Below are 19,569 nucleotides of genomic sequence, written 5' to 3'. Positions count from 1 at the left end.
ACCGACAATAAGCCTTTGATAAATTGCTAGAAGTATGGCTCTTAGAAAGATTAAATGTAAAAAGAAGACACTTAAAAACTACATGTTGGAAATATAAAATTTGCTACAGAGTTATTTCAATGAAAGATCACAAGCATGCTCTACATTCTTAACTTATTCCAATGAAAGATTATAGAATACCATTTTATATCTCCGCTACAAAGCAAATTCAATACATTTTATAAGCGACATTGACTTTTGTACTCATCCAATGCATATATTACATTCTCAAATTCATATTAATCAACTTTAAACAACAAATATCTTTCAAGAAAAATCAAACCTATAATCAGTAAGAAAACCATTTGTCTCCCTAAAAAAACCCAACCATCATAGCATTATACATATGTCGTATCTACCTTCAAACTACAACTTCCATTCTAGTCCATTTGGTTGGTAGTTGTGGTTATTTAAGGCAGATTTAGAAGAAGTTATTACTAAGAGTCGGGTAATTTTGATGGTAAAGACACTATTCAGATCACTATGAAAATGTTAAATGGAAAGAACTTTTTGAGTTGACCAAAATACATATACCTTAAGGCAAAAAGGAAGGTCTAAAGTCAATACTTCGCTTGAGTTTATTTATGATAAGGAAAACAACCTTGGGAAAGTGTATGATCAATATTTTTAGATTTAAAAGAGAAGATAAATTTTTTGTTGATTATTTTAGTGAGTTATAGGATCTATGGCATGAAATTAGGGTATACGATCTTTTTTTACAATGGATGAGAAAGAACTTTGGAAGTAAGAAGGGTATATTCATGTGATTGAGTTTTAAATGTGTTAGGCCTCAAATATGCAATTTGGGTTGATGATGATGTGCCTAGATTGAAGAAGGCATTCAATGAAGTAGTTCACATTGGAAGTGGTTACACTAGGCAACAAGGGAACAAGGGGATAGAGGTTAATTTAATATCCAATTTAACATTAATCACTAAATAAATCTTATTTATTAATAAATAAAATATTATTAAATTCATGTTAATTTTTAATGACTAATATTAAACTAAATAAATAAAAATAAAAATAATAAATTTTATAATTCATAAATTATTTTTTATCTACTCAAATTTATATTAAATGAGTTAAAAGTATTAATAACATTTATTCATTAATATTGTATTTATAAAAATATTTCATTGTAAATTAAAAAATAGGTTTATTATAAATTTAAATGCATTAGATTTTTGAATGATTTCTATTAGTTGGGAATTAATCGAATGATGAACTTAAAAAATGAAATCGATTGTCAGATGTAAAAGAGGTTGTTTTCTTTGTTGGGGTTAATGTGAAGGACACACTGAAGCCAAACTGACAAATAGTTGTGTGTCGTCCGTCCACATTGGCCACTTCTCTGGGGAAGGGAGAAAGTGGAGATGGATCGATTCAAGCCGTCGCTGCGGAGAGTTCAACTTCAAAGCCCTGCCAGCGGTGGAAATGGGGGAGACCTCTCCGATACCCCAATTGACGGCGAAAAAGGACTCACTCTCAGACCATCGAATAATAATGATACCGAAGATCAGGAACCATTCATGGGTGTTAAGGTTCGAAGAAAAGCTTCTCTCCACAGAGACTACAAGGGCGATTATATCAACGTTCAGTCCGATCCTTTCATCATGAAATCTTGGAGAAACAAGGTGCTTTCTTCTCCTTCCTCATTCTTTTGGAAATCCGACACTTCTTGGCATCTAAAAGAAGGATGATAACTGAGCCCTAGGTCTTGCATATGTGATTCATGAAACATTTTGTTTTTTTATTTCGTCGTGGAACCATTGACGGTGCGAATAATTCAGTGTTGTCCAATTGTTTAGAATTTTTTAGGTTAAATTGGTTAGCTGGTTTATATGTTTCTACTGAGTGAACAATGATGTGTAACCCCTGATAATTCTTGCGTCTCACCGCACGGTGTAATTGGCAAAATTGAACCTCTTGATTCACCAATGTTGCTGAAACCTTCCGGAATATCAAAATCGGACCTTGAATTAAGGACCATTTAGTTGCATCTACCTGTGGGAGGTTGTCCTTCCTCTGACATGGTTTAACCTATATCACTGATAAATTATTTTGTCAGCCCTTTCCAAGAAATCTTTCATCATCAGCACTGGCAATTGTACTTTTCAGTACGTGTTGCATATAGATTCATTCAAACAAAATGATTTGATCATGGTATAAAATTTCTCTAAGTTTTTAATGCTGGGTTTTATCGTTTACTCTTTCAACCATAAATAGATCAATTTTCTATCGTACATTTTGGCACTTTCCCTATAATTTCCTTACACTTTGTTGCTAGCAACTAAGGACTTTATTGTGGTACACGCTTGTTTCCTTGGGTCATTTCTTGTGTCTTTTTAGCTTCAATGTTTTTACTAAACTCAGTTTGTAATTGAGGGGGGACTGGATAGGTTTCGTATAACATTGATCTCTTGTATCTGACATATTTTACTCACTGGAATTATGGCCCAGTGTCACAGTCTGCATTTTGCTTGATGCTGTCAACAAATACTCAAAATTACAAGTGTTTTGAAACAGATCTTATTACTTGTGACTACCAAATAGGTGTGTTTTGTGCTGCAAGGTTAGATCACTTTAGGCTGTACATGAAGGTTGAATCTTCAAGAGTGTGTACCACATCTGATTTATTTTCTCTACAAAATTCATGATTATTGAACTGTTTTTCTGTTTGATTGATTCTAGTAAGCATGTCTTTGTCACTAGTCAATGTAATTATAGCCTAAAGAACTGTAAAGCTCCCAGGATTGTGCTGCTTTCCTTGATTTTGGTATATTGTTTTAATGTCTGTCTTTGTCCTCCATCTTTGCAGGGGATCGACAGGTTTTGTTTGCAGATAAGGTTCTAAAATTTACTGCATCAGGGAAAATGAAGCGAAGAGTTCTATTAATTACAGACTTTGCTATTTATATTGTGGACCCACAAATTAGAGCTCTCAAAAGGCGGATTGCTCTTGCAGCTGTTGATAAGCTGTGCTTGAGTGAACTGAGTGATAATTTCTTTGCTATAATTGTTCCAAGTGAATATGACCTCCTAATGGCCAGCACTAGGAAAACAGAAATTGTAACAGTGCTAGTCGATGCCACCAAGAGCACATCAGAGTATGAATTGGAGGTGGTATTTTCCAACAAGTAAGATTGCTTTATTATTATTTCTGTCAAAAGTGCCTCAATGTCCATTGTGATGCTGACTGCTTCTTGATTGGTCAGAATGTGTGTCATTTCTTATGATATTTGAGGTTGTCAAAGCTAAATGTGAGCTGAGAATGCTACAATGAGATACTAGATAACTCGTAAGAGTGAAAACTAGTTATGTCAAGCATGTTTAAGTTGTTTCTTAATCAGTGGAAAACTTTGTTGATTAGGGCCAATTAGGATTGGTTGTTTGGCAGGTATCTAAAATTATATACTAGGAACTATGAGCAAAAGCCTCATAACCCCTTCATAACCTACACTCTGGATGTAGACTTGGTTTCTATTAGGGATCCTTGAACCCTATGGAATCATAAACTGAGTATGGGTTACTGTTGAAATTGTTATTCTTCTTTGAGCTTTCTCTATTTTAAAACCCATGCCAAAGCATATTAGACAAGTAACCTTGGTTGGTTCCAACTATATAATTTGAAAATTGCACTTTGTCATCCATGAAAACACAAGTTCACTCATCTGAGATTGGCAAAGTTGGGGCCTGTTGAAAAATGATGGTGCCTAAGGTGCGAACTTAAATACTTTCTTGGGGTATAAGCCAGGATTACTTCATAAACACGTGAAATTCATAGATGTGTTTGTGTTCTAGTTTTATCCCAGATGGTTTAGGGTTTAGGGTGATGTTCACACCCCATGTTATCTATACAACTCTACCAATGCAGGAAGTTTTTTTGATTTTTGGGTTTTTCATCATTCTCTAGACTCAATAATGGAGCCTTTAGAAACATGAGTACTGCTTGAATCTTTATAAAAAAGTTAAGGAATGGCACAGACTGTTGCCAGTAACTATAACATTAGATAATCTGTTTCTTTATATAATAATTCAACGACCTTAGTGGTGGAGATTCTTCCAATATCATTAGTTGGTGTTGGAAAAGGAAAAACCTCCAGGAGATTTAGGCACATTTCCGGAGATATTTCTGATATTGCTGTCACGTGTTTCTGTTTCTTGGTCTCATGTACTAAGATCTGTAAATTGTATAGTGGCCGTGCTAGCTAATTGGGGTGTTGATCTGCAACATCTTGTTGTTTATGATCATCCTCTGAATTTTTTTGTTTTTGTTTTTTAATTAAAGCATTCACTTTTCAAACAATAAGGTCCTATTATTGGAAAAAAAATTAAAAATACCTGCCCCAGACTAACCAATTGTACATGGAATCATATTTCTAGATCAGCCAATTCCTTGCCTGATAGGTTAGCTAAATTTGGAACATCCTAGCAATCTCTCATTGTTTGGGACGCTTCCCCCTCCTTGTAATCTTTCTCTTTTTAGCCTTTTAATGTAACTCAACACTATTTCAAAAAAAAAAAATGTGGAATCTTCCTGATCAGGATCTTGAAAACATGAAATCTAAGCATGTATGAAACCATATCAACCTTTTTTTTTTTGTTTGAAAATGATGTATATATATTAACAAGAGAAAAATTACAAAGGAAGAGGGAGTAAATCCCTAACAACAGGAAATTGCAGGGTCGCTCCCCACTTGGCAAACACATCTAGAAATCTTCCGAAAAATGTCCCAATGGTGCCACGGGGAAGGGAATGCACCCTCACACCAACCAATGACCACTTTTGAGTCCCCTTCAATGTGGAGGGGGCCACTCCAGTTGTCTCTGAAAACGTGAAGCCCATTGAGAAGGCCGTGGAGCTCAGCTAACGTTGAATCGGAAATGCCGAATGGACCAGCATACGAGAAACACTGATTGCTGGATGGATCCGAAATAACTTCCCCATTAAAGTTCAGCTTTAGGAAATCAGGTTCAGGAGGAGTTTATTCTTGCATGACTTGGGCCTTGGTCCCAATCTGCATCATTGCCAAGTTGCTCCAGTTTTCACGAACGAATAGAGGTACCCACAAAGAGGGAAAAGGGCTTCTTAGTCGGAAGCCAAGTGGAGATGTGGCCCGACACCCGGTCCGCGACTCTTACCGCTCATTCACAATTGGCATCAAAACGCTTTTGGTTGCGCTCATTCCAAAGCCCCCACGGAATAAAACCAGCACAGGCGGAGATCATCAGCTTTCCGAGATCAGGAAGGGGAGTACCAATAAGCGATTTGTTGAAGGAGATCAGATTTGCTGTCATACAGAATTGCAGCCTCATCTTGCAAAGAATGGAAGTCCACACAATCCATGAGAAAGAGCACTGTAGCAGGATGTGACTGGTGGTTTCGGCCACTGTGTTTTAAAATGGGTAGAGGAGCTCGATAGATGGGTGGCCCCTTCTTCTAAGCACATCTGCTACGAGAATCTTTCCTTGGCAAGTGCTCCACATGAAAATTTTTATCTTTGGCGGTGCACAGAGTCACCATACAAAGTATACCTCATGTTCCCTTTGATCTGATTTCCAGCCATTAATGTATCTATATGCAAATGATATTGAGAAGGTGTCGCTTTTGTCAGGCCACCAAATGAGTTTGTCCGCCTCCGAAGGTCTTATCCTGAAAGAGTTCAAAGAATCCATCATTTGGCTTGCTTCTAAAGCCTCCATATCGGAAAGACCTCTTCTGGGGTGTAGGCTCAAACCAACCCCTTCAAAAGCATCGTCTACTAATATTTCCCTTTGTGAAGAAAGGGGAAAAAAATTCCTGAATGAGGTCTGTAAAGCTTCCTGTCCTGCCTACCAATCATCCCAAAATTTTAGGGATCTACCGTTTCCAACAAAGAATCTATTGGCAAAGGATAATTTTGGAAGAAGTGAGTATAGTAATCTCCAAATTGAGGATAGGCATCTTTGGTTACCACTTGGAACCATATCAACCTGGAACGATAAACTTGCTTTTTGATCTATGTATTATTTATAATATAAAACTTTTTTGTGTTAGGCTTGGGCAATTTTACCCTATATAGAGGCTTTTCTTTGGACAAGAGATATTGAGTTTTAAAAATCTTTTCTACTGGAGCAAAGTCTTGCATTGCAAAAATTGTTCCTCCATTCTTGTTCTTGTTTAGATACTTCAGGGGTGTTGATATTTAGATTTTCAATCAAAATTTCATTTATCAAATGTAGAGTTTTTAACAACTTTATTCAGTTATATGGCTGATTATTTTGTGGCATTTGTTAGATTTGAATATAATGCTGGTGCAGAACTGGTCAAAGAAGTGGAGTTTAAGGAAGTTGAAGGTAGTTGCTACTTTTTCTGGTGCCCTCTTCATCTGTCTTTACTTTCTCTAATTTTATCTTTTGGTTAATTTCAAGCATGGAGTCATAGTATTGGGCTGATATATAAAAAGATAAAAGCTTCTTCATTGTTCACTAGGCAGAATATGCAAATGAAGATTGTCTGCTGCTTGTTTGCTATTATAATTAGCTTGCATCCTTTACAGTGCATTTTGATCAATAACTGTGCTTTGCAGGAGGTGTTAAAACAAGGATCTTAAGGAAATGAGTGGCAACATCATTGATTTGCAATTATTAGACAGGTTATATTTTCAATTCATTCAAAGAAAATTGTTCATTTATATTGTTGTCTACCCAAAAAATGTAGCTAATCCTTTTACAGAGTCTGCGTCTTGTGTGGGATATGGTTGAGCAATGTAGCTCCAGTGTTTGGTCCTGGTGAAGACAAAATCAAGTAAAAGTGTTTGTATAAAATTTCTACATAATTCAACCGTGAAAATTCTTAAGGTTGTCAGAACACAGATGAACACAGTGCTGCCTCTGGCATAAGTCTTTATTGTAGGGTTTTAATCCTTAATGAACAGTACTTTCTGTGTCTTTAATGTTTTAGAGATCCTTTATTTTCATGAAGCCCCTCAATCCAATTGTTTAACTTCGTTCAGAGTAAAGTGAGGGACTTTCAACATGCCTTTTGGTCAAGTTGATAATGTTGCATAAACTATATGCTAGTGCTTGGATGATTCTTCTTTCTTTTATTTTTTTCTTTTAGTGAGTGGTTTCTCTGTTGAGTCTCTGTGCGTGTGCATGAGCATTTGCAGTCAAACTAGATAAGCTAGTTATAGTGGAGTAACTAACAACATGACCTGTATACCCTACTATGCTGTGCTTCCAACTTAAGAATTGAAATATAAGCAGCTCAAAGGCAGTCTTGAACTGACACCAATATGTGATCATACAAAAGAATTCTCAGTTGTTGAATTAGTAAGAAAAAGGCTAATTCATTCCAAATTTTGCTAAAAACAAGAACTTTTATGAGGTTGTCCTGACAATTTTTTGAACGTTGTACTCAAATTTGTTACTTATTTTCAATATTTTCAACAGCTATTCATTGTGAACATATGATGGAAGCTACACTAATCATTTTTAAGGGATGACAACATTGGGGAGTTTAACAAGGACCAGTCCCAACTTGACCTGCTTGAAGTAGGAATGGGTTTTATCTATTCAACCGAGGGGTAAGATGAGATTACCTCAAGAACCTGCATTTACTCACATTAGGGAAAAACTTAAAGTTAACCCCCAAGGCTAACAAGACCTAGGGGTTGAGTATAGATTTTGTTTGTAAATATACCCTCATAGTTTGTATTATACCATGATGTTTTAAAACAAAAACAAGAAAGAAAAGATAAAAAGGGTATTTAAGAAAAGTTTATTTTTTCCCCAAGGCAGTGGATCCTTTTTTTTTTTTTTTTTGAGAGGGGCGTTGCACGATTCGAACTCGCGACCTGACATACCTAATGTAAGAGGAATACCACTAGACCAAACGGCCGTCGGTAAGGCACTGGATCCTTTTATGCCCCTACCTTAAAAAATACTACAAAAAAGAGAAAACAATTTTTGAAAGAAAAGATAAAGGTTATTTACAAAAATATCAGTGGTTGGCTTGGAAATAATTGGTGGTGGTGGCGGAAAAAATACCATATATGGACCTAGATGAGTCTTCTTTGTTCAACAGTCCTTGATGGTGCGAAAAAGGTCAAGAAATTTTTTTCTTTATGAGCCTTTACAGCAAATTTGTCAACCGATCCATTTTGTCTTCCAATTTCGAAATTTTCTCCACTTTTTTACAGAAATATGTCCAAATTTTTGGACTAAATTTGTAATCACCCATCTCCTATTATTGTGGTTAGAGTTCTATGCTTTTTGTGTTCACCATGGTTGAAGAAGGGCCCAAAAAAATTGCTCTGATACCACTTGATAGAACCCACTTGGGGAGGTCTTATCTTCTTTAACCTAGTATAGGAAATAGTGAAAAAGGGAGGTTAAGTGGCTGGAAAACTTTGGGTGAAGGTAATTCTAGAGAAGATAAAGAACTTAAGAGAAGGGAAGAAGGTTTAAAAGAGATAGTGAGCTCGTGTGAGGATAGGGGAATACAGAAAGCAAGGGAGGTTGAGAGATTAAGATAGCTTGGGAAAAGGAGTAAGTAAATTGAAGGAAGAAGAGTGGAAAAGAGTTGAGAAGATAAATAAAGAGAGGAGAAGAGAGTAGTCTCTTGAGGGAGAAGAGATAAGGAGAAAGAGGTTTGGGGGACGAGTGGGGAGAGAGTAGAGAGGACAAAAGCAGACAGAGAGAGGAGAGAGAGAGAGAGAGAAATTGGAATAAGCTTTTTTTTCTTGGGTTCTTGCTCTAAGAAACTCTATTTATCCTTTTTTCCTTTACATCTATTAAGAAACTCCTACTTCAATTAGGATTTCCAATTACATAAATCAAGAAAATCAAGTGTACATGATTAAGGAGATTAGTAATTTAATTAAGATCCCATCTCTAGAGAATACAACAAGAAATGGAAACTAAGAATTGCTTTGACCAACCTTTGACTACTTCTAGAAGGAATGCCAATTCTACCCCAAAGCTGGCACCCCTTAGAAAATTTCTGTAAAACTTCAGAATTACACTCGAGGTCGTGTGCTCCTCCCATACTTCTCCTCATTCTAATTTTGAATCTTCGAGTTTTCCTTAACATGGCCTACCTCAGAATTATAGAAAACATGTGATTTCCAACATTATGCATGGCCTGTGAGAGTAGTTTACAAAAATTATGGGTTTCATTACCTTACAAGATTGAGTGAGAAGATTGCAGATTTACTTCCACAAAGCTCACTTAGCACAAAGAGCAAGATATACTAGCTTTGACCAATGCCTTTTAAAGGGTGATACAGTAGTGAAAATCAAAATAGAAAATACACTCCCATCCTAATGTGTCCTCCACATGTAATAGAAACTCTAGGTATGTAAAGTAATTTGAAATTCAAGATCAAATTTTCAAACCCAACCAATTAATTGAAAACAAAGCTCTTAAAAAAATTGCTCCATTCGTATGATTGGTTTGAAGTTCTTTACAATGATGATTTGCTGAACAAAAACTAGTATTTTGTAAATCCAATACCTCAAGTTTAGCAAATAGATAAGCAAGTAGAATTTGAAGATACAAGTTCTATTATATTTGGCCCAACAAATTCAGCTCAATTAGATAAAAGATTTGAAACTAAGACACAAAAGAACTTGTCAGACTATTGTAAATGCTTTAACAATAAAGTAACATAAACTCTAGCTCGAAGTAAAAGCATAAGAAATCAAAAATTTTAAAATATGAGTTCTACATAGGTCAAGCTTATGTAAACAATTCAGACATACATTAGATAGGAAAATCTAAGTTCAAATTAACTTCCTAGACAATGAGAAGATGATCTAAAAATTACTAGGATCAACCCAAGAATAAATCTAAGCTAAAGTCACCTCAAAGATTTAAAAGAAATGCTCTATTGTACTTTGATTTCCAAAAATTAGGTTAGATTGCTATTTGAGTGGAAAATCTGGCCTCTATAGATGATTTGAAAGTGTGGGTGTGCTTTGGGGAGTCACTCTTTTGTTGTGGCCAACCTTCTAGGTTGAAATGAGGCAGAAAATCACCTTTAAAACGATGCCCTAACTTTGAAAAGGGACATTTTGTTTGTTTGTGAATTCTACTTAATTCTGAATGAAAAATCTTTAATACATACTACAAATTCTTGGTTTGAGCTTCTAAATACAATGGTGTGTCACTTATCTCTCATAATGACCTAGTTTGGCTGGATCGAGACTCAAAATCCACTTCTATCACATTCCTGGTCAATAATTGTTGAATGTTGGACTGACATTCGTATGTCAGGCATCTGGGCAGCTTCTACCATCAACATTTGAATGTTAGAGCAACAACATTTGAATGCAAGTATGGTTTTTGAATGTCAGGTTCTTGACATCCTATTTTTCTTCTATTTTCTTCCATTATTTGAATATTCCTTATACCATTCCAATAGAAGCATTATGGAGGCTTGACATGTTTTAGAAGCATGTTTGAAACCTACTTTGGGTGACTGCCTGGTTGATGGACTTGTGGAGTTCAGTAGCTCGAGTTGAGCCGAGAGAATAGAGGGCTTAGGGTGGTAGACTCAAAGATAGTTAATGGAGCTCGGAAGGTATGCTAGTTAGTGACCCTTGAAGTGGGTTTGGCCACCCCTTTGATCAGTTATCAATAGTTAGTTGTTTTAGGGTTGACAAAGCCTATTTAATTGATTTGATTGAACTTGTTGAAATGGCTTGAGGGCTTGCAATTTATAGATCTGTTTGCTTGGTCTCTAAGAAACCCTCGACCAATGATACAACTAGACAATCATACGATGACTGTGATTGTTTGATACTTCTCCTACTCGAACTCCTCTTTCAACTAGGCTGAGACTCCACATGTGTCTTCTTCTTTTGCAAGTCTACAGTCTCCTTGCATTGGAGGACTCTTGGACTCAACCTATGGACTTAGATTCGGTCTCCACCATAGCCAACAAGGCATGGTCTGGGTTGCTTACATGGGTTCATATCACATCCATCCTAGAAGCTTGGGATGGAGAATGTAGAACTCCTCAAACATAAATGAGAAGAACCTAGGGTTAGCAATGGCATCCCTCAATAAAGTGTTGTTGTGGACAAGATACTTTTGACCTTAGCAAACTGAATGTGGTGGGTAGGATCTTATCCTTTATGGATGGGTATACCTGTTGAATTTATGGAAAAGAGAAAAACTTCTTTGACTTAAAATGTAATTTGAGTACAATGAGCCTCTATTTATAATAGAGAAATATAATCCAATTACAATTAAACTACCCTGTCCCAGTTACACCTACAGTTAAACACTAAAAGATGAGTCCCAAAACAATTGAACAACTGAACATAAATAGAAGACTGACATAACTAAAATACTTTCAAGTAAACTCTTCTATGAGACTTCTTCCTGTGTGACTCCTCATAGACTCCACCATATTATTTCTGGCTCTTGTGAGACTTCTTGTTGTAAGAGTCATTTAAGACTCTTCTATATTTGCTTTTCAACATCCCCCTCAAGTTGGAGTTTATAACTCTCCATGAGAGGCTATTCTTGATCACCTGATCTCCATGACAGAGAGAGGTGATACGGTTAGCTCTCCTGTTGGCCGAGGCAGCGGCATGGAAATTTTTTGTATTTCCATCCCCTAGGTTAGCTAGCTGAATCTTGCTCGCTGTTTCTAGTGAGTAGTTTCATTTCTGAGAAGATTTAAAAGATCATGACTTCATTGATTTCAAAGAAGTGATTCAAGAGAAGAAAGGAACCTGTGTTCTTCAAGGAGATCAATCTCAGATATGCGGCGACGGACAAATTTTTTCCAAGAGGCAGCAGTAGCGTGATGTTTAAACAAGTTAACATTAGGAGAGTTTGCATAAAACTAAACTTGTACAGTTATTCAATCCATTAACTACTATCACCTGAATTCTTTGTAAACTTTTCAAATTTTGAATTCTTTCTCATACCCTTCTAGCCTAGTAATTCCCCCAATTGCCTTACAAGTTAGAACATGTAAGAAATAGCCCTCTCGCCCTTTATCCTATGCAGTTCACTAACACAAAAAAACAAGGTAGAGTCTTAGACAAGTTAACATTAGGAGAGTTTGCGTCAAACTAAACTTGTCCAGTGATTCAATCAATTGACTACAATCACCTGAATTCTTTGTAAACTTATCAAAAATTGAATTCTTTGTCATACCCCTCTAGCCTAGTAATTCCCCTAGTTGCCTTACAAGTTAGAACATGTAAGCAATAGCTCTCTCGCCCTTTATCCTATGCAGTTCACTAACACAAAAAAACAAGGCAGGGTCATAGAACACCCCTGATTTAAGCTATCGGTACTTTCAAGTATATAACTTTTGCATTGCATGATTAATGCCCCATCTTCTCACCTTCAACATATGGAGTGAACAACATATATACAAAATCAGACAGGAGTTAGAAAATTAGCAATTTCACTTTGGATCATACTTGGGTTACTGGTAAAGCAGAAGTGGGTTATTCTTGCATGTTCAAACATTAAACGCCGACAACAATGCGGTATTTGACTTGGCTTTAAATGCTCATTATGTCAGCTCTTCAAAAGCATTGTCCACCATTTTACTATGATCGTGTACCTCTTGTTCAGTTCTTTTTCCTTCTTGCATGTAGCTTCTAAATATTGGAGTGACTGATCCATTGTATTCGTCTCTGGGCAAAGAGAAAAACACTTTGTATAGCATGACATACAAAGAAAAAGCATTATAGAAGAGATTACAATCTAAGTATTTTTGAAAGTTATTCTTTTCAGTACAACTATTTCAACTTCTGAACGTAAAGGTCATTTTGGTTTTATTTTCCTTTTCTTATGCATAAAATATAGAGGAGCTAAGAAGGAGAGAAACAAAACCAACCAAAAGATAAATTTATTTATGTAACAATCATAAAAAGTAGTTCCATTTAAACTCTCCAATGACAAAATATCCAGGTAAGCCTAGAATTGGCCACTTACCCCATTTCCAGTGGTATTTATCAGTAGTTTGATAAACAAGGATAGTCGATCATTGATCTTTGACCGATAATCTAGTTTTTCGAGAAGATTATTGGGTAGATGCTCCCTCTAAAGAAACATAGCTGGGATGACTCTCATGCCAATACCAGCTTCATCTTTCCCATTGCCAAGATGGTCATGCAATACTGTTAGCACTTGTTTTCTGTCACCTTCTTCTCTGTGATTCATGTAAGCTTCAACCTGCCTCATCCTCTGTGCATTGGAAAAAATTTAAGAAAGTGGGTAAATCAATACCTTCAAGTGAATTGCTTGTATGTGTATCTATCATCTGCTTGGATGCATCTTTTATGAAAGGGGTGACTAGGTGAACATTGAAGGAGAATGCAAATAAGGCAAAACATAGGTGAACATTTGAAGGATTATTTAATCATGGTTTAGGTGAAATATTTTAATCGACACATAAGGAGAATTTATCGTTTTGCTTTCCATAAGAGTTAGAAAGTCTACTTACAAGGTTGAGGAAGTAAGGAAACATATCCCTTGCTTGGGCCTTGGTAGCTAGAGTTGCCACTTCATTGAATGTGTTGTACATTAGCCAAAATGCTGATTTTAGTCGTTCAGGAAGGTGGTGTACAGAAGTTGGATCCCATCTGCACCAGGTAATTACTATTAGAACGATCAGATTTCCTAAGATAGGAAACCTATTTTCAGAAGTTGAAATGAGACCAATATTAATTTTTTAAGGAAAAGGTTAAGAAACTTCAAGCATATGGACTTGAAACTCAATAGAAAATTACAATGAAAGTTCTAATTGAAAACTTGATTAAAACTTCATGATAGTCCAGTGCTAAATCTGCTAATAGTAAATGAAGAAAAAAGATAAAACTTACCCTGCCGCTGCTTGAGACAATGCCCTCAAGTCCTCAACTGATTCATGGATCATATAGAGATCTTGGATGATGTTCTCAACATAATTGCATTTGCTGTAAGCCATTCGACATGCAGCAATTTCTGTTTCATGCATGGTTGCACCAATGGAGGGATATATCTCTGCAGCACTTGACCTTTCAAAGAAAGGATCACTGAAAAGCCAAAACTCTTCCTCCATCTATCATTGTGAAACCCCAGTTCAATCATGTCACCCCAATTTAGAAGCCTAGTTTATAGGGAAAAATTCTTACCTATGGATATCATGTCTCTCTCTGTGATAGATTGTTAGGAGCCGGTTGTAGTCTAATTTTGCCTACTCCCAAGTACTTTGAGTTGTTGACGTTGCACAACCTGTAATTTGTTACTAGTTAGATTACTTGTAGTTGCTAGATCCTATAGGGTTATACAAATTGGAGACCCTTACAAATAAAGTGTCTTGGAGATCCACACATTGTTTTCTCCATAGTTTTGTATGTATTCCCTCACTTCTAGTCTTTGAAGATTCATTCTCCATGGGAATTTCAGAGTGTGTTCTACCTAAATGATTGAGACAAGTTAGATACATACAGAATTCTTGAAATAGTGAGTGCTCTAACCTCCTTATGAAAGGCTTTCTTCAATGACCACTTGTCATGTAAGTGCTTCTGTTTCAGGCATGATTTAAGATACCCTTCTGCAAAAGCCTGAGCTTCCGTCATTATAGTCTCCCCAGGGAAGCGCACTTGAGAGAATCTATACATGTTGAACATGTCACTTAGCCCTAGATGTGTCTGCCCTACAAAACAAAAGAAGTTCCCATCTTTTTCTTTGAAGTTATTCAACGCATCTGCAAAAAATATGAGCAACACAGGATAAGCAATTCCTCTTCTGTGTAGTCTTCTTGAAGCGGAGTTAATGAGAACAAATCCACCCAGAAGTACCAAACCTGGAGAAATTGGGTAACCATGCAATCTTAGTAGCCTCAGAGCCATGCTAGAATCGTCAACATCAGGAATTGGATTGTCTCTTCCCCATGAGAAACCTTCTTCCTTTAGATGTCTGTAAAAGAACTATGAGCAATTGGTGTGCAATGGAAGCACCACCTTTTTCCCTTCCCTTTTTCTTGTAAATCTTCACCAATATGCTGAGGAATGGAAGCACTCACCTATATAAGTAATCTAGAGCATTTGAAATTTCTGGTTGAAAATGATGAGCAATCCCCAATCTCTGAATAGTATCCACTAACCAAGCACGCTCAAATATATCAATTGGATATTGCGCAGGTGCTGATACAAATCAATGGTCTTTAAAAGCTCAGAATCTTCATTAGTGATCACGATAAAAGAGGATGTAACAAGACATACCGTGATCACCGAATCTGTTCACAATGAAAGTCAAGTAATCGAGGCATTTCTTGTCTCCAGTTTTCATGTAAGCAAATGCAGTGGAAGATGGAGAACTCAGGAAGCTCCCATCTCTGGACTGCAACTTTAAAATTTTCTTCCAGTTCACTACATCTTCCAGAGCTTCAAGAGAGTAGAGCAAGGTAGTGTGAACTGAATGGATTACTTCGACTGGAATCCTGCAAGTGATTTTTTGTCATTTCCAGCATGAAAGCAATATACTATTCATTCAACAAGATGGGAACTGAAGCTACAATTTGATTTTGTGTGCCCTCATTGCAGAGATCTCGTTGAAGTAAGGAAGATTGTAAGGAAGGTCGAGGCCGAAATTTCTCGCTTCCTCAAGCATGGATGGGAATATCATCTCGAACCCACACGTTCGAAGGCTTAAGGTCCCATACTCCAAATTTTTCACCCCACTTTGCAAACATTTTAGCCCTTGAAAAATAAAAAGAATTGTTGGTTAAAAGAATAAATGAACAAAAAAAAGTCCTCTTAGTACAGTGATTTAATGGGTGTTGTCACATAAGTCCAGTTAGTACCCTTTTCTAAGAAAGGTTAGAAAAGCATTTATAGGTAGAACCAATTTCAAGGGAGCATTAGTTCTCTTCCATTTTTCTGAAAAATCTCCTTGAAAATTCTGACGTAGAAAATTACATAGTTTTCTAGAGAGAGATTTCAGTCTCGAAGCTAGAGAGATTTCTTCGATGTAGCTTCTAAATATTGGAGTGGCTGATCCATTGTATTCGTCTCTCTGGGCAAAGAGAAAAACACTTTGTAAGCATGACATACAAAGAAAAAGCCTTATAGAAGCGATATTACAATCTAAGTATTTTGAAAGTTATTCTTTTTAGTACAACTATTTTCAACTTCTGAACGTAAAGGTCCTTTTGGTTTTATTTTCCTTTTCTTATGCATAAAATATAGAGGAGCTAAGAAGGAGAGAAACAAAACCAACCAAAAGATAAATTTATTTATGTAACAATCGTAAAAAGTAGTTCCATTTAAGCTCTCCAATGACAAAATATCCAGGTAAGCCTAGAATTGGCCACTTACCCCATTTCCAGTGGTATTTATCAGTAGTTTGATAAACAAGGATAGTCGATCATTGATCTTTGACCGATAATCTAGTTTTTCGAGAAGATTATTGGGTAGATGCTCCCTCAAAAGAAACATAGCTGGGATGACTCTCATGCCAATACCAGCTTCATCTTTCCCATTGCCAAGACGGTCATGCAATACTGTTAGCACTTGTTTTCTGTCACCTTCTTCTCTGTGATTCATGTAAGCTTCAACCTGCCTCATCCTCTGTGCATTGCAAAAAATTTAAAGAAAGTGGGTAAATCAATACCTTCAAGTGAATTGCTTGTATGTGTCTCTATCATCTGCTTGGATGCATCTTTTATGAAAGAGGTGACTAGGTGAACATTGAAGGAGAATGCAAATAAGGCAAAACATAGGTGAACATTTGAAGGATTATTTAATCATGGTTTAGATGAAATATTTTAATCGACGCATAAGGAAAATTTATCGTTTTGCTTTCCATAAGAGTTAGAAAGTTTACTTACAAGGTTGAGCAAGTAAGGAAACATATCCCTTGCTTGGGCCTTGGTAGCTAGAGTTGCCACTTCATTGAATGTGTTGTACATTAGCCAAAATGCTGATTTTAGTCGTTCAGGAGGTGGTGTACAGAAGTTGGATCCCATCTGCACCAGGTAATTACTGTTAGAACGATCAGATTTCCTAAGATAAGAAACCTATTTTCAGAAGTTGAAATGAGACCAATATTATTTGTTTAAGGAAAAGGTTAAGAAACTTCAAGCATATGAACTTGAAACTCAATAGAAAATTACAATGGAAGTTCTATTTGAAAATTTGATTAAAACTTCATGATAGTCCAGTGCTAAATCTGCTAATAATAAATCAAGAAAAAAGATAAAACTTACCCTGCCACTGCTTGAGACAATGCCCTCAAGTCCTCAACTGATTCATGGATCATATAGAGATCTTGGATGATGTTCTCAACATAATTGCATTTGCTGTAAGCCATTTGACATGCAGCAATTTCTGTTTCATGCATGGTTGCACCAATGGAGGAATATATCTCTGCAGCACTTGACCTTTCAAAGAAAGGATCACAGAAGCCAAAACTCTTCCTCCATCTATCATTGTGAAACCCCAGTTCAATCATCATGTCACCCCAATTTAGAAGCCTAGTTTATAGGGAAAAATTCTTACCTATGGATATCATGTCTCTCTCTGTGATAGATTGTTAGGAGCCGGTTGTAGTCTAATTTTGCCTACTCCCAAGTACTTTGAGTTGTTGACGTTGCACAACCTGTAATTTGTTACTAGTTAGATCACTTGTAGTTGCTAGATCCTATAGGGTTATACAAATTGGAGACCCTTACAAATAAAGTGTCTTGGAGATCCACACATTGTTTTCTCCATAGTTTTGTATGTATTCCCTCACTTCTAGTCTTTGAAGATTCATTCTCCATGGGAATTTCAGAGAGTGTTCTACCTAAATGATTGAGACAAGTTAGATACATACAGAATTCTTGAAATAGTGAGTGCTCTAACCTCCTTATGAAAGGCTTTCTTCAATGACCACTTGTCATGTAAGTGCTTCTGTTTCAGGCATGATTTAAGATACCCTTCTGCAAAAGCCTGAGCTTCCGTCATTATAGTCTCCCCAGGGAAGCGCACTTGAGAGAATCTATACATGTTGAACATGTCACTTAGCCCTAGATGTGTCTTACCTACAAAACAAAAGTTCCCATCTTTTTCTTTGAAGTTATTCAACGCATCTGCATAAAACATGAGCAACACAGGATAAGCAATTCCTCTTCTGCGTAGCTCTTCTTGAAGCGGAGTTAATGAGAACAAATCCACCCAGAAGTACCAAACCTGGAGAAATTGGGTAAACATGCAATCTTAGTAGTCTCAGAGCCATGCTAGAATCGTCAACATCAGGAATTGGATTGTCTCTTCCCCATGAGAAACCTTCTTCCTTTAGATGTCTGTAAAAGAACTATGAGCAATTGGTGTGCAATGGAAGCACCACCTTTTTCCCTTCCCTTTTTCTTGTAAATCTTCACCAATATGCTGAGGAATGGAAGCACTCACCTATATAAGTAATCTAGAGCATTTGAAATTTCTGGTTGAAAATGATGAGCAATTCCCAATCTCTGAATAGTATCCACTAACCAAGCACGCTCAAATATATCAATTGGATATTGCGCAGGTGCTGATACAAATCAATGGTCTTTAAAAGCTCAAAATCTTCATTAGTGATCATGATAAAAGAGGATGTAACAAGACATACCGTGATCACCGAATCTGTTCACAATAAAAGTCAAGTAATGGAGGCATTTCTTGTCTCCAGTTTTCATGTAAGCAAATGCAGTTGAAGATGGATAACTCAGGAAGCTCCCATCTCTGGACGGCAACTTTAAAATTTTCTCCCAGTTCACTACATCTTCCAGAGCTTCAAGAGAGTAGAGCAAGGTAGTGTGAACTGAATGGATTACTTCGACTGGAATCCTGCAAGTGATTGTTTTGTCATTTCCAGCATCAAAGCAATATCCTATTCATTAAACAAGACGGGACGATTTTGTGTGCCCTCATTGCAGAGATCTCGTTGAAGTAAGGAAGATTGTAAGGAAGGTCGAGGCCGAAATTTCTTGCTTTCTCGAGCATGGATGGGAATATCATCTCGAACCCACACGTTCGAAGGCTTAAGGTCCCATACTCCAAATTTTTCACTCCACTTTGCAAAAAATTTAGCCCTTAAAAAATAAAAAGAATTGTTGGTTAAAAGAATAAATGAACAAAAAAGAGTCCTCTTAGTACAGTGATTTAATGGGTGTTGTCACTTAAGTCCTGTTAGTACCCTTTTCTAAGAAAGGTTAGAAAAGCATTTATGGGTAGAACCAATTTCAAGGGAGCATTAGTGCTCTTCCATTTTTCTAAAAAATCTCCTTGAAAATTCTTACATAGAAAATTACATTAGTTTTCTAGAGAGAGATTTCAGTCTCGAAGCTACTCTCCTAGAAAATCATTAGGAGAGAGCGTTCCCCTTTCTTTGCCCTGTTTCTTTACCTAGGGCATATGGCCGTGCCCAAAATGAGAAGGCCGGACTGCGTGGAAGAGACTAGAGAGAAGAAATCACGGAAAGAATGGCACATAATTTCTTCATTTTAGTTTCTGCTTCCGCTCGCCGAGAGAGAAGTCAGGAAAGCAGAGAGAACAGAGAAGGCC

General features: G+C 36.7%; 1 protein-coding gene across 1 annotated transcript; it reads left to right on the top strand.

The window, feature by feature from the left end:
• Positions 1-1,345: 1,345 nt before the first annotated feature.
• Positions 1,346-7,515, top strand: LOC137966228 (uncharacterized). Its single transcript, XM_068812794.1, is given in 5 exon segments — positions 1,346-1,653; positions 1,656-1,676; positions 2,861-3,179; positions 6,320-6,378; positions 6,612-7,515. Coding segments are annotated over 5 exon segments (669 nt in total). The 5' UTR covers positions 1,346-1,415; the 3' UTR covers positions 6,644-7,515.
• Positions 7,516-19,569: the final 12,054 nt, after the last annotated feature.

Source organism: Aristolochia californica, unplaced genomic scaffold (genome assembly GCF_029961685.1).
Source record: "Aristolochia californica isolate CCGP_79_NKW_82.1479 unplaced genomic scaffold, dmAriCali1.0.hap1 SCAF_5, whole genome shotgun sequence".
Lineage (NCBI taxonomy): Eukaryota > Viridiplantae > Streptophyta > Magnoliopsida > Piperales > Aristolochiaceae > Aristolochia > Aristolochia californica.
Note: the sequence above shows the minus strand (reverse complement) of the source record. Positions and strands in the feature narration are given on the sequence as shown.